The following is a 12,690-nucleotide window of genomic DNA, read 5'->3' as shown; positions in this document are numbered from 1 at the left end:
GTAAACAACCCCCTCCAACATTAATGTTAGTGGAGTCCTATCTTATCAATTTCCAGTGAACAGCGGAGTACTCCATGGGAATGTGTTGTCACCTATGTTGTTTATCCTCCTCATGGATTTTGTAATGCATAGAACAGTTAGGGATGGTGAAGGATTGGATTGGATTGGTAACAAGAAATTAGCTGTCATAAGAGTATGCTGATGACACTGTCCTTATTAGCAGAACATCACAGGATTTGCAAATCTTTCTTACTAGAATGCATGAAATATCACATGAGATTGGGCCTGAGAGCAATAGAAAAAAGGCTGAGATGATGAGAATGGAACATGCAATGGAAGATGAAATATTACTGGAAGGAGAAAGGATTAATGAGGTGGAATCATTTATGGTAAATATTTAGGAACTATGATCTCTAATACTGGTTCTTTAGAATTTGAGTTTAATGAAAGATTGAAGAGAGCAAATCAGACAATGGCTTGATTAAGTAAAATTTGGGAATCAAATCGCCTGAAATTACATATGAAAACCAGGCTATACATCAGATTAGTAAGATCGGTGTTACAGTATGGACATAAGTCGCGGTATAACAATGAAACAATATCCAACAGATTTTGTAGATTTGAGAACAAAGCCCTCAGAAGAATATTGGGAGTAATGGCAGGACAGGATTAGAAATGAATTTATAAGAGAGATTACTCGGGTGTCATTTGTGGATGAGATCATGGTGGTAGATGGAGATGGTTTGAGCATGCTCTTCGCACTCCCCCATGAGAGATTAGTTCACCAAACTGTCAACTGGGCTCCACAAGGCACAAGAAGTTGGAAGACCCAGGCCTACATGGCTGAGGACTATGAAGCATGGAGTAGATGGTGAATGGAGAAGTATTGATTTAAAAACTCAAGATAGAAACAATTGGTGAAATCTAACCGAGGCCCTTTGCGTCAATAGGAGTAGGAGATGATGATGATGATGATATGATGAAACAACCTTAACCCCCTACAAAAAACAAGGGCAAGTGATCATCATTAACTGGTCCAAATGTAAACATCCTTCTTTAACTTTACACTAATGGCAAAACGCTGACCCATTTACTTTACAGACTGATGTTTTATCAGTAAACACAGAGCAATTACGGATTGGAAAACGCTTCGTAAGACATGACTTAATAATGACAAGACCCACGACCTGGAAAGGGTCAATCCTTAATGGCCGTGTTGATCTACTTCAGGATGGTACTAATTTTCATTCTTCCTTCAGTCCTTATTATTTTTTTTTTTTTTTTTTTTTGCCTTGGAAATCAAATTCAATGGGATTTCGTAGAAAAGCTGCACAAATTGCACGATAATGAAAGGTTACATTTAGGCAATAAATTGAGGTCACAAAATATTGCGTGGATAAAAAGAACAATGGATTTTAAGTTTTTTTTGTTTTTTTGTCGATTCTCTATTTTTCATGTAATTTTACTTTCGCTCTCGAGATAAGAATGATTCAAGTTTTTCTCTAGTTAAGTTTCATAGATACATCTCATATTGAAGGTGATATTTCGTTATTTTAAAGGCAATAATGTTTTCTTATATTAAGGTACAGTAATTCCTTATGTTAAAGGTAAAAATTATTTCCTTATCTTTAAGGCAATAATGTTTCCTTGATTTAAATGTTATAATGTTACCTTATCTTAAAGGTAATAATGTCTTTATTTCAAAGGTAATAAGGTTTTCGTATTCAAAGATAATAATGTTGCCTACCTTAAAGGTAACAATGTTTCCTTATTTTAAAGGAAAATGTTCCTTGATTTAAATGTTATAGGGTTTCCTTATATTAAATGTAATAATGTGTGTATTTTAAAGGTAATAAAGTTTCCTTAATTTAAGGATAATAATGTTTCCTATCTTAAAGGTAACAATGCTTCCTTAATTTAAAGGTAATAATGTTTCCTTAAGGTAATAATATTTCCTTATCTTAAAGGTACTAATGTATCCTTAAGTAAGAGGGTTTCCTTATTTTAAAGGTAATAGTGTTTCCTTAATTTAAAGGTAATGTTACCTATCCTAAAGGTAATAATGTACCCTTAAGGTAATAATATCTCATTATTTTTAATATAATATTTCCTTATTATGAAGGTAATAATGTTCCTTTCTTTAATTAACAAAGAAAACAGCGCTGTCTCGTTATGCATAACAATTATTCCCTTCTATGTTTATTTATGGGCCCTCATAAGCATGTGTGTGTACATTCATTAATTGATCTCCCGTGTTGCAATAACTCAACTCTGATCAATTTGGTCTTTTCCACATAAATATCATAATATCAGACAAACTAATATTAAGACAGCTTTATAACAGCACTTTTAAAAGTAAAAAAGTAAATATTCCAAGTAATTATAAGCTGACTTTACACTTATAGCAAAAATCCATAACATTAAGGGAATTTTGTAACCAATTAAGACTTTTTGATTTCAAATATTTATAATTTTCAAATGACAAACCAATTAGTGTTTTTTATGGTAAAAGGCATAAAAATCCATAACATAAGGGAATTTTGTAACCAATTAAGACTGTTTGATTTCAAAATATTTATAATATTCAAATGAAAAACCAATTAGTTTTTTTTATGGTAAAAGACATAAGAAATCCATAACATTAAGGGAATTTTGAAACCAATTAAGACTTTTTAATTGTAAATATTTATAATTTTCAAATGACAACCCAATTTCAGTTGTTTTTTTTCTTTATAGTAAAAGACATTTTAGTCCACATTAAAATTTATTAATTGTTTTGATCATTTCTTTTCTACGTAAAGATGGGAAAACCGGCAAAAGGTACATTCGGTCAAGATGACAGTCAGATGTGCAAGGTAAGCAATTCTCTCTCTCTCTCTCTCTCTCTCTCTCTCTCTCTCTCCTCTCTCTCTCTCTCGTCTCTCTCTCTCTCTCTACATATATATACACATATATACATACTGTAGTATATGTATATATATACATTATATACATATATATATATACTATATATATATAATATATATATATATATATATATATATATATATATTATTACTAGCCAAGCTACAACCCTAGTTGGAAAAGCAAGATGCTATACGCCCAAGGGCTCCAACAGGGAAAAATAGCCCAGTGAGGAAAGGAAATAAGGAAATAAATAAATGATGAGAATATATTAACAATAAATCATTCTAAAAACAGTAACAACGTCAAAACAGATATGTCATATATAAACTATTAACAACGTCAAAACAGATAGGTAATATATAAACTACAAAATGACGCATGTCAGCCTGGTCAACATAAAAACATTTGCTCCAACTTTGAACTTTGAAGTTCTACTGATTCAACTACCCGATTAGGAAGAATATTCCACAACTTGGTAACAGCTGGAATAAAACTTCTAGAATACTGTGTAGTATTGAGCCTCATGATGGAGACGGCCTGGCTATTAGAATTAACTGCCTGCCTAGTATTACGAACAGGATAGAATTGTCCAGGGAGATCTGACTGTAAAGGATGGTCAGAGTTATGAAAAATCTTATATATATATATATATATATATATATATATATACTATATATATATATAATATAGAATATATATATATATATATATATACACGCACTCACACACACACACACAGTATATATATATATATATACATATATATATATATATATATATATATATACCAATTCAAAACTAACATTCATTGATTCAAATAAGCCACAAATACCTCTCAATATCGATAAAAAACATTTTTAGCACTAGTTTAATGTTTTCACATCTCTTAAGTTAACTTGACAGCTCTCTTAAGCAATTCTGTTTATAATTGTAATATACCTTACACAAAAGAATCAATTACTCCCTGAAATAAAATCAACATCTCAAACCACTTTCAGGAAATCTTCATCTCGATTTCTTTGACAGGAAAAGCAACGACTCTGCTCATGTCTGCCTGAAAGGAAGAAGGGGAAAAACGACAAGGCAAGTTGAAGGACATCTCAATTAGCGTTACGACACTTCACTACTGTGACTATCTTGAACTTGACTCCACTGCTACTATCGTTTCCAGAGGGCCGTGTTTATAGTGTTTTTCCCAAATATCTAACAAACCAGCTTATGAATTTCCATGAAACTACAGCAATGAATGTTTCAAACATTGGCCTAATTTTTGGTGGTACGATGAATTGACAGATGTGCTTAATTAAACCGTTTACTCTTAGAAAAAAAGAGGAACTTCTTCCCTTCCTTCAGAGCGTTTCGAAGAAGTGGTACTTAATCACGTAACTGTGACGCAGAGGTTCCCCCAACCCTCCTTCGGTGTTTACACCTATGGCTATCCTAGTACTCTCCCCCCCCCCGCCCCCTTCCTTCTTGCCTTCTTTCCTTCATTCCCATTGTTATTAGGCTACCGAGTAAATCCCTGTTAGAAAAGACTGTGTACTGCACATATAAAATGACCCGGAAAGAGCAATAAAATGTTTTATGGTGGTAGATAATGATTAGATGGTTAACACCAATTATCAAACATAATAGAAGAGGTTTAAAAACAGGGGTGTGCTGAATCGCACAGAGATATTCTACTCGGACTCCTACAAATTTAGATATTGCGACTAAAAAATAAAATAAAATAAAGAAAAATAAAATAAAAACATCAGTAGAAATAGAAAAAAAAATCCTTAGGAGAGTTGTATATTTGGAATGATGTTATTGGGGGCAAGACTGGAGCAGGATTCGGAAATAATTTCACCGACTTCGACTCCTACCTCAGAGCCCTTTTAGTACATCCAAGGTAATCATCGGCAGCAGTTGTAGTAGTAGCTCTGAACTATTTCATATAGATTCGACTTTAGTCATGGCAAATATGTTGCTTTGTCCTCGCCATTGCAAAACTACAATTGCTCCGAAACTCTTCACCGTTTACAACAGAGAGAAAGAAAGAAACCGCCTGAAAATTAGTATACATCGGTAAGAAAAGTATGACTTTAATAAGTACATGATATATTGCAATATACTGCTAGCCACACACACACACACACATATATATATCTATATATAGTATATATATATATATATATATATAGTAATACTTATATAATATATAGTATTATGTGTGATTTCAAAATTTATCAAATACCCTTTATGAAACATCTTTTAGAAGTCTACCTTCTAAGGAATTCAAGCTACTCTCTCTCTGGTGAAATTGATATGATAAATTATATCAAACAATGCTCTCTGTCATTTTCTTCCTGGCAATTGATGTATCGAGTAACCTGTGTTGTATGTAAGAATGAGTCCTACGGCTTAACCTAAAGAAAACTATATTTCTATTGCTTTACCAACACTCGCTTGAAGTGCGAAGTGTAGGATTAACATGGCTTCTTTCGTCTCCTGTCATAAGTCTTATTCTTGATCTTCAATGTAAGTGAGTGCGTAAGATATAAAACGTTGGTCTTGTGGTTAGGTAAAGTGTAAAGTCACGAATCACATTACCAGGTATGCTGAACTTTTACTGACAAAGAATTTCGTATTGCTTGGGGTAGGTCATAGGACAATTATCTATGGAGTTAAACAGGCGTTTAACAATTCGGGGATGGGAGGTACAGGGGAAGAAACGTTATACAACGTCACTGAGGGACGTCATCACTTTTGCGAATGTGTGGGTGGCTAAGACTGGCTTTAGCCTCATTTTCTTAAGTAAAAAAGTTAATGAACCGTAATTGGCAATGCACAGTATTTCCCAAAATTAGGCCATTATATATGAAGCGCTCCCTGCTTTGATATCATGGATATCCATCAGTTATTTTAGGAGTTATTAAAAAAAAAAAAAAAAAAAAAAGAAAAAACAAAAAAAAAAAAAAAAAAAAAAAACCACTATTACACGGCCTCTGGAAACATTAGTAGGCATCTTGAAGTCCCTTCCGTACAAGCCTTTTGGCTAATCCCTGTCATGACTGGGGACTTAATATCAGTAATCCTGTTCGTACTCTTGCCTCGTTACTTAATATCTAGGGCCTCTGCGTCTACATTCGGGAGGGCATTCGTCAGTTATAGACAGAAGCAAGGAGTTGAAGTTGCACTCTAAAGTTTGATAGCATTTGAACCCTCTCACTCTATGTAAAATGTCTCTGATTCATGACTAATTATACTCTCATATATATATATATATATATATATATAATATATATATATATATACAATATATATTTATATATATATATAATGTGTATACATACGTATATAAATTTATATAATTACATATAGCACAAACACACACACACACATTATATATATATATATGATATATATATAGTATAGTATATATATATATATTATATATATATATAATAATAATAATAAAGAGCTCATTACAAACACATCAAGAAAACAAAAGTCCTACTGATTCCGCTACTCCATAGGACTTCACCCTAAGAAGGACGTTCGCCGAGACCCTGGAACTCCTGTGCGAGGAGTCAACTGCCCCGGAATAGCCCACACCTGGAACAACCGCTTCAACTACTTGGGTCTTTTTCTGGTTCCTTGTCGTTGTTATTCTTTTCATTTGCACGTGTAATTCGGTTATCCAATTGATTATTGATTTTAACGCCAGAGAGGTTAAATCACAGGTATGTTATTCATTTAAACTTTTTTTTATTTGTTATTCATTTAAATGTTATTAATTGTTTCCATTAAGGAATATATGGACATTCAATTCCGTATTATCTCTCAGTGTTCGATTTGTTCTTAACAACGTTAATATGTCCTAAGTGACGATAGTAATTTTATACAATGCGAATACAGTTTCTTTACATAATGGTACCTTACATTTCAATAATTCTAATAATATATATACTATATATATATATATATATATATATATATATATATATGTATATATATGTGTATATATATATTGTATATATACATATTTATAATTTATAAATATATTCATATATAATATATATATACTATATAATATATATATAATATATATATATCTTATATATATATTATATATATATATATTTATATATATACATACATATATACAGTATACATTAGAGAGAGAGAGAGAGAGAGAGAGAGAGAGAGATGAGAGAGAGAGAGAGAGAGAGAGAGGAGAGAGAGAGAGAGAGAGAGAGAGAGTTAATATTCAAAACTTTTCATAGACAACATCGAAGCTGTCTCACGAAGGTCTGCAACTGCCCTCCATTGCATTGTGCAACAGAGCCTACTTCTCCAGGAGGAAGCTCAAAGGTAAGGAAGGAAGGACAACACTGAAACTGGCACTCACCGTGCGGTACAATTTCTTATCTATCTATCTATCTATCAATATAACATTACATGTGTGCATATATATGTGTGCGTATATGAATATATTTGTATATATATATATATATATATATATATATATATATATATAATATATATATGTATATATACTATATATATATATATATGTATATATATATATATATATATATATATATATGTATATATATACTATATATATATATATATATATGCGTATGCATATACAGATTATATATATATATTATATATATATACATTAGTATATATCTGTATATATGTATATATATATATATATAGTATATATATATATATATACATACATACATTTCGCTTGCATATTTGCATTTGAATACGTGTACATAATACAAACATACTCATAGAAACTTCAAAATATGTACACTAATTAACACTATCATTATCATTCAGCTCTCAACGTAAGCAGCAGCCTCACCAATTACCTCTACGGGATCACTGGAACAATTAATTGCAGTCAACAATGAATTCCTTAAAACTGGAAGAAGCAGCAAGTACATGAGCGAAACGCACGAAGAGCTGATGGCTCTCCTGGCCGAAAAGAACTTGACCTTCAGGGAACTTGTAGATGCTGTCTCCTACGAGTTAGTGTCATTCGCGTGTTGTTAATGTTGTTACTGTTCTTAAAATAGTTCATTTCAATTGTTTTTTTTTACTTATCTTGTAGTTTAGCTATTCCCTTGTTTCCTTTCCTTACTTGCTTATTTTTCACTGTTGCAGCACTCGGGCTTATTGCATGCTGCTTTTTCCAGCTAGGGCTGTAGATTAGTTAGTAGTAATAATAATAATAATTGATATTTTGGGGAATTTCTTGCCGACTCTAAAAACAAGCAGTTGTTTTGAAGTTTAATTTAAGGAAAGTTGAGGATTTAATGCAGTCATATGACTCTTCATCATGTTTCGTTTATAAATAAGCAAGGAATTCATCAATGTTAATTTAATTTGTGGTTAGGTTAAATATAACTTGATGCTCGGGTTAATTTAGCATGTTGTTTTGTTAATTCAACCTGTGGCTTGATTATTTTACCTGTGTTAGGCTAATTCAACTTGTGGTTAGGTTAATTTAACATGTGGTTAGTCTAATTCAAACCATGGTTAGGTTAATTTAACATGTGGTTAGTCTAATTCAACCCGTGGTTAGGTTAATTTAACATGTGGTTAGTCTAATTCAAACCATGGTTATGTTAATTTAACATGTAGTTAGTTTAATTCAAACCGTGGTTAGGTTAATTTAACATGTGGTTAGTTTAATTCAAACCGTGGTTTAGGTTAATTTAACACACGGTTAGGTTAATTCAACGTCATGAGGTTCCTTAATTCAACATGTTTTGTTAATTCAACCTGTGGCTTGATTATTTTACCTGTGGTTAGGCTAATTCAACCCGTGGTTAGGTTAATTTAACATGTGGTTAGTCTGATTCAAACCGTGGTTAGGTTAATTTAACATACGGTTAGGTTAATTCAACGTCATGAGGTTCCTTAATTCAACATGATTTTTTGTTAATTCAACCTGTGGTTTGATTATTTTACCTGTGGTTAGGCTAATTCAACCCGTGGTTAAGTTAATTCAACACGTGGTTAGTCTAATCCAAACCGTGGTTAGGTTAATATAACATAGTTAGGTTAATTCAACGTTATTAGGTTCCTTAATTCAACATGAAGTTCTGTTAATTCAACCTGTCGTTTGATTATTTTACCGGTGGTTAGGCTAATTCAACCCATGGTTAGGTTAATTTAACATGCGGTTAATTGAACACACGGTTAGGTTAATTTAACGTGATTAGGCTAATTCAACCTGTGGTTAGGTTAATTCAACCTAAGGTTAAGTTAATTCAACCTGTGATTAAGTAAAAATTACCAAATTTCAACTTGGCTATCTTGACTAAAATTTAGGAAGATAAAATGTAATGTCATGTTAAGTGTAATGACTAACGAGAATTATCAATGAGGAATGTAAAAATGGAGTTACATAAACTGCAGTACACAAGGGCACCAGTAATCATAAAAAAATAAGTCCAAGGGGAAACTGTTGCAACACACGCAAAGTTCAAAGTTGGAGCAAATGTTTTTATGTTGACCCATTTGACATGAGTCTTTTTATTGTTTATATATGACATATCTGTTTTTGACGTTGTTAATAGTTTGTATAGGACATATCTGTTTTTGACGTTGTTAATAGTTTATATAGGACATATCTGTTTTTTGACGTTGTTAATAGTTTATATAGGACATATCTGTTTTTTGACGTTGTTAATAGTTTACATGGGACATATCTGTTTTTGACGTTGTTAATAGTTTATATGGGACATATCTGTTTTTTGACGTTGTTAATAGTTTATATAGGACATATCTGTTTTTGACGTTGTTAATAGGTTTAATATAGGACATATCTGTTTTTGACGTTGTTAATAGTTTATATAGGACATATCTGTTTTTGACGTTGTTAATAGTTTATATAGGACATATCTGTTTTTGACGTTGTTAATAGTTTATATAGGACATATCTGTTTTTGACGTTGTTTATAGTTTATGTAGGACATATCTGTTTTGACGCTGTTACTGTTTTTAGAATGATATATTGTTAATTTATTCTCATCATTTATTTATTTCCTTATTTCCTTTCCTCACTGGGCTATTTTTCCCTGTTGGAGCCCTTGGGCTTATAGCATCTTGCTTTTCAAACTAGGGCTGTAGCTTGGCTAATAATAATAATAATAATAATAATAATAATAATAATAATAATAATAACTCAGTTACGAAATGACTAATTCAATCTATTTCCTATAAGAATTTAAACAGCACGTCTACCTACGAATATCTTGGAACATGACACTGGCGCTTGTAATTAATTACTCATTATATAAGATAGGCGATCAGATTTAACATGAAAAATAATTTTTTAAAAAATCAAAGGAAATTTAACCAAAAAAAAAAAGAAACAAAATGCTTATTAAGAAGCTTAATTTTTCCTCAGACTTTGATTTACCAAATGTTTACATGAATTCAGTATAAATGTGTCTAGTTTTAGTTCCAGTTTCATCAAAATAGAGACTCACCAGAACGTCAGCGGGCAAGCACACCCCCCCCCCCCAACTGTGGTGCCCAAACACAGCAGTGGCCTCCCCAGTAAACAGCTTAAACTCACAGTCCCGGGCTGAGATCGATCTGCTGCCATGCGAATGCTAGGCGAAAATGTTACCACTGTACTAGCCAGGAGGCTTGTACTTGAAGGATAATACATAATTCCTTTATGGCCCTCCCAGGTAAAAAGCTTAAACTTACACTTCCGGGCTGGAATCGATCTGCTGCCATTCGAATGCTAGACGGACACATTAACAGTGTACTATTATTATTATTATTATTTGCTAAGCTACAACCCTAGTTGGAAAAGCAGGAGGATTGTCCTTGAAGAATAATATAGAATCCCTTTATCATTTCAGAAAAGCAGGAGGCTTGTACTTGAAGAATAATATAGAATCCCTTTAACATTTCAGTTGTGAGGACATGCTGCTCATATAATCCCTTTATCATTTCAGATGTGAGGACATGCTGCTCATATAATCCCTTTATCATTTCAGTTGTGAGGACATGCTGCTCATATAATCCCTTTATCATTTCAATTGTGAGGACATGCTGCTCATATAATCCCTTTATCATTTCAGTTGTGAGGACATGCTGCTCATATAATCCCTTTATCATTTCAGTTGTGAGGACATGCTGCTCATGTGTACCGTAGCCAACATAAGGATGAGTGCCGAGAAGTGTTGCAGCAGCATGCCTTCAATCGCGACTTTCGCAGCGAAATGTTACATCTTCTACACCAACGGGACAAACATGCAGGCGTTGGAAGGGGAGTACCTCGGGGTCTCCCTCTACCTCAAGGTCAACTCTGACGACTATCCAGGTGCTGACAGTGTGGGGGGTTGTATATGTGACAATCGCAATCAAACCGTTGTTCTCTAGTCTTGGGTAGTGCCATAGCCTCTGTGCCATAGTCTTCTAATGTCTTGAGTTAGGAGTTCTCTTGCTTGAGGGGACATTCGGGCACACTATTCCATCTTATTTCTCTTCCTCTTGTATTTTTTAAGTTTTTATAATTTACATCTGGAAGATCTAATTTAGTCGTGGGTAGTGCCATAGCCTCTGTGCCATAGTCTTCAAATGTCTTAAGAGTTCTCTTGCTTGAGGGGACATTCGGGCACACTATTCCATCTTATTTCTCTTCCTCTTGTAGTTTTTAAGTTTTTATTATTTACATCTGGAAGATCTAATTTAATGTTGTTACTCTTCTTAATATAATTTATTTTTATTTTCACTACTTCTCTTGTAGTTTATCTATTTCCTTGTTTCCTTTCCTCACTGGGCTATTTTTTCCCTGATGAAGCTCTTGGGTTTATAGCATCCTGCTCTTCCAACTAGGGTTGTAGCTTAGCTTATTATTATAATAATAATAATAATAATAATAATAATAATAATAATAATAATAATAATATATAAAGAAATCAATCAATCACTTGACTCTAGATCGAAAATCCCGGCCTAATTAACTGTGTACTTCAAGATATGACATTAAAAGATATGAAGTAATTGCAAGGAACTTGCTACCAGATGTTGATTACCAAAACGATATACCTTATCAAGAAGTGGATGCATAATGATTGCGATTTACAACAATACCAAAGATGGATTTGAGTAACGACATTTTTGCAGCTTTTTTAGTAAACTCGATTTTCAGAAGGGATGAAGTGTGAGACTTATTTCTTAAGTTGGTTTAATCTTCAATCTAAAACAGTCGATTAGCACTGCCGTCTGGTCTCAGAACTAGATCCCGTGATGACATAAGGTTAGGTTATATAAAAAAAAAAAAAAAAACAGCAATAAAAAAAATCCATTGCCAGCAACATGCTATAACTAGTAGAACGCAGGACCTCCGCCACGCTACGGGCCGACCAAGGGAAAGGACTGCCAACAAGAAGAGTTGGCTGTAATACACTACGTAATACACTCCGCCACGGGAGCTTATTTCTCAACCTTGACCTTGACCTTTGACTTAAGACTTTTCAAATTGAATCACCTCCACGTCTCAACATAACAATTAATCCCTAAAAGTTTCACTACTTTATGAGTAAAATTGTGGCCAAGAATTTGTTCATAGATGGACAAAGGGGGGGGGGGGGGGCATAACTTCCTCCCAAACTCGTACGACAACATGAGAACGCTCTTGTACGAGCTCGTATACTTATGTTCCCATATTATTTATGAATGCAAGCATATATACATATGAGCCTTTGCTGCTTGTCTGTTTATCAGAATGCTAATTCAGTGCAAAACATGTTT

The 12,690-nt window shown here is 33.0% G+C and overlaps 1 protein-coding gene and 1 long non-coding RNA gene across 2 annotated transcripts in view; one reads left to right on the top strand and one right to left on the bottom strand.

Moving 5' to 3' along the window:
- LOC137624408 (uncharacterized) overlaps nt 1-12,690 on the bottom strand; it is a 220,541-nt gene that overhangs the window by 147,966 nt on the left and 59,885 nt on the right. The gene's annotated exons all lie outside the window — the stretch shown is intronic.
- LOC137625067 (sodium channel protein Nach-like) overlaps nt 2,802-12,690 on the top strand; it is a 15,910-nt gene continuing 6,021 nt past the window's right edge. The window contains 5 exon segments of the mRNA XM_068355996.1: nt 2,802-2,855; nt 7,188-7,263; nt 7,747-7,805; nt 7,807-7,937; nt 11,058-11,257. Of these exon segments, the coding sequence (XP_068212097.1) occupies nt 2,802-2,855; nt 7,188-7,263; nt 7,747-7,805; nt 7,807-7,937; nt 11,058-11,257 (520 nt within the window).

Source organism: Palaemon carinicauda, chromosome 31 (genome assembly GCF_036898095.1).
Source record: "Palaemon carinicauda isolate YSFRI2023 chromosome 31, ASM3689809v2, whole genome shotgun sequence".
NCBI lineage: Eukaryota > Metazoa > Arthropoda > Malacostraca > Decapoda > Palaemonidae > Palaemon > Palaemon carinicauda.
Note: the sequence above shows the minus strand (reverse complement) of the source record. Positions and strands in the feature narration are given on the sequence as shown.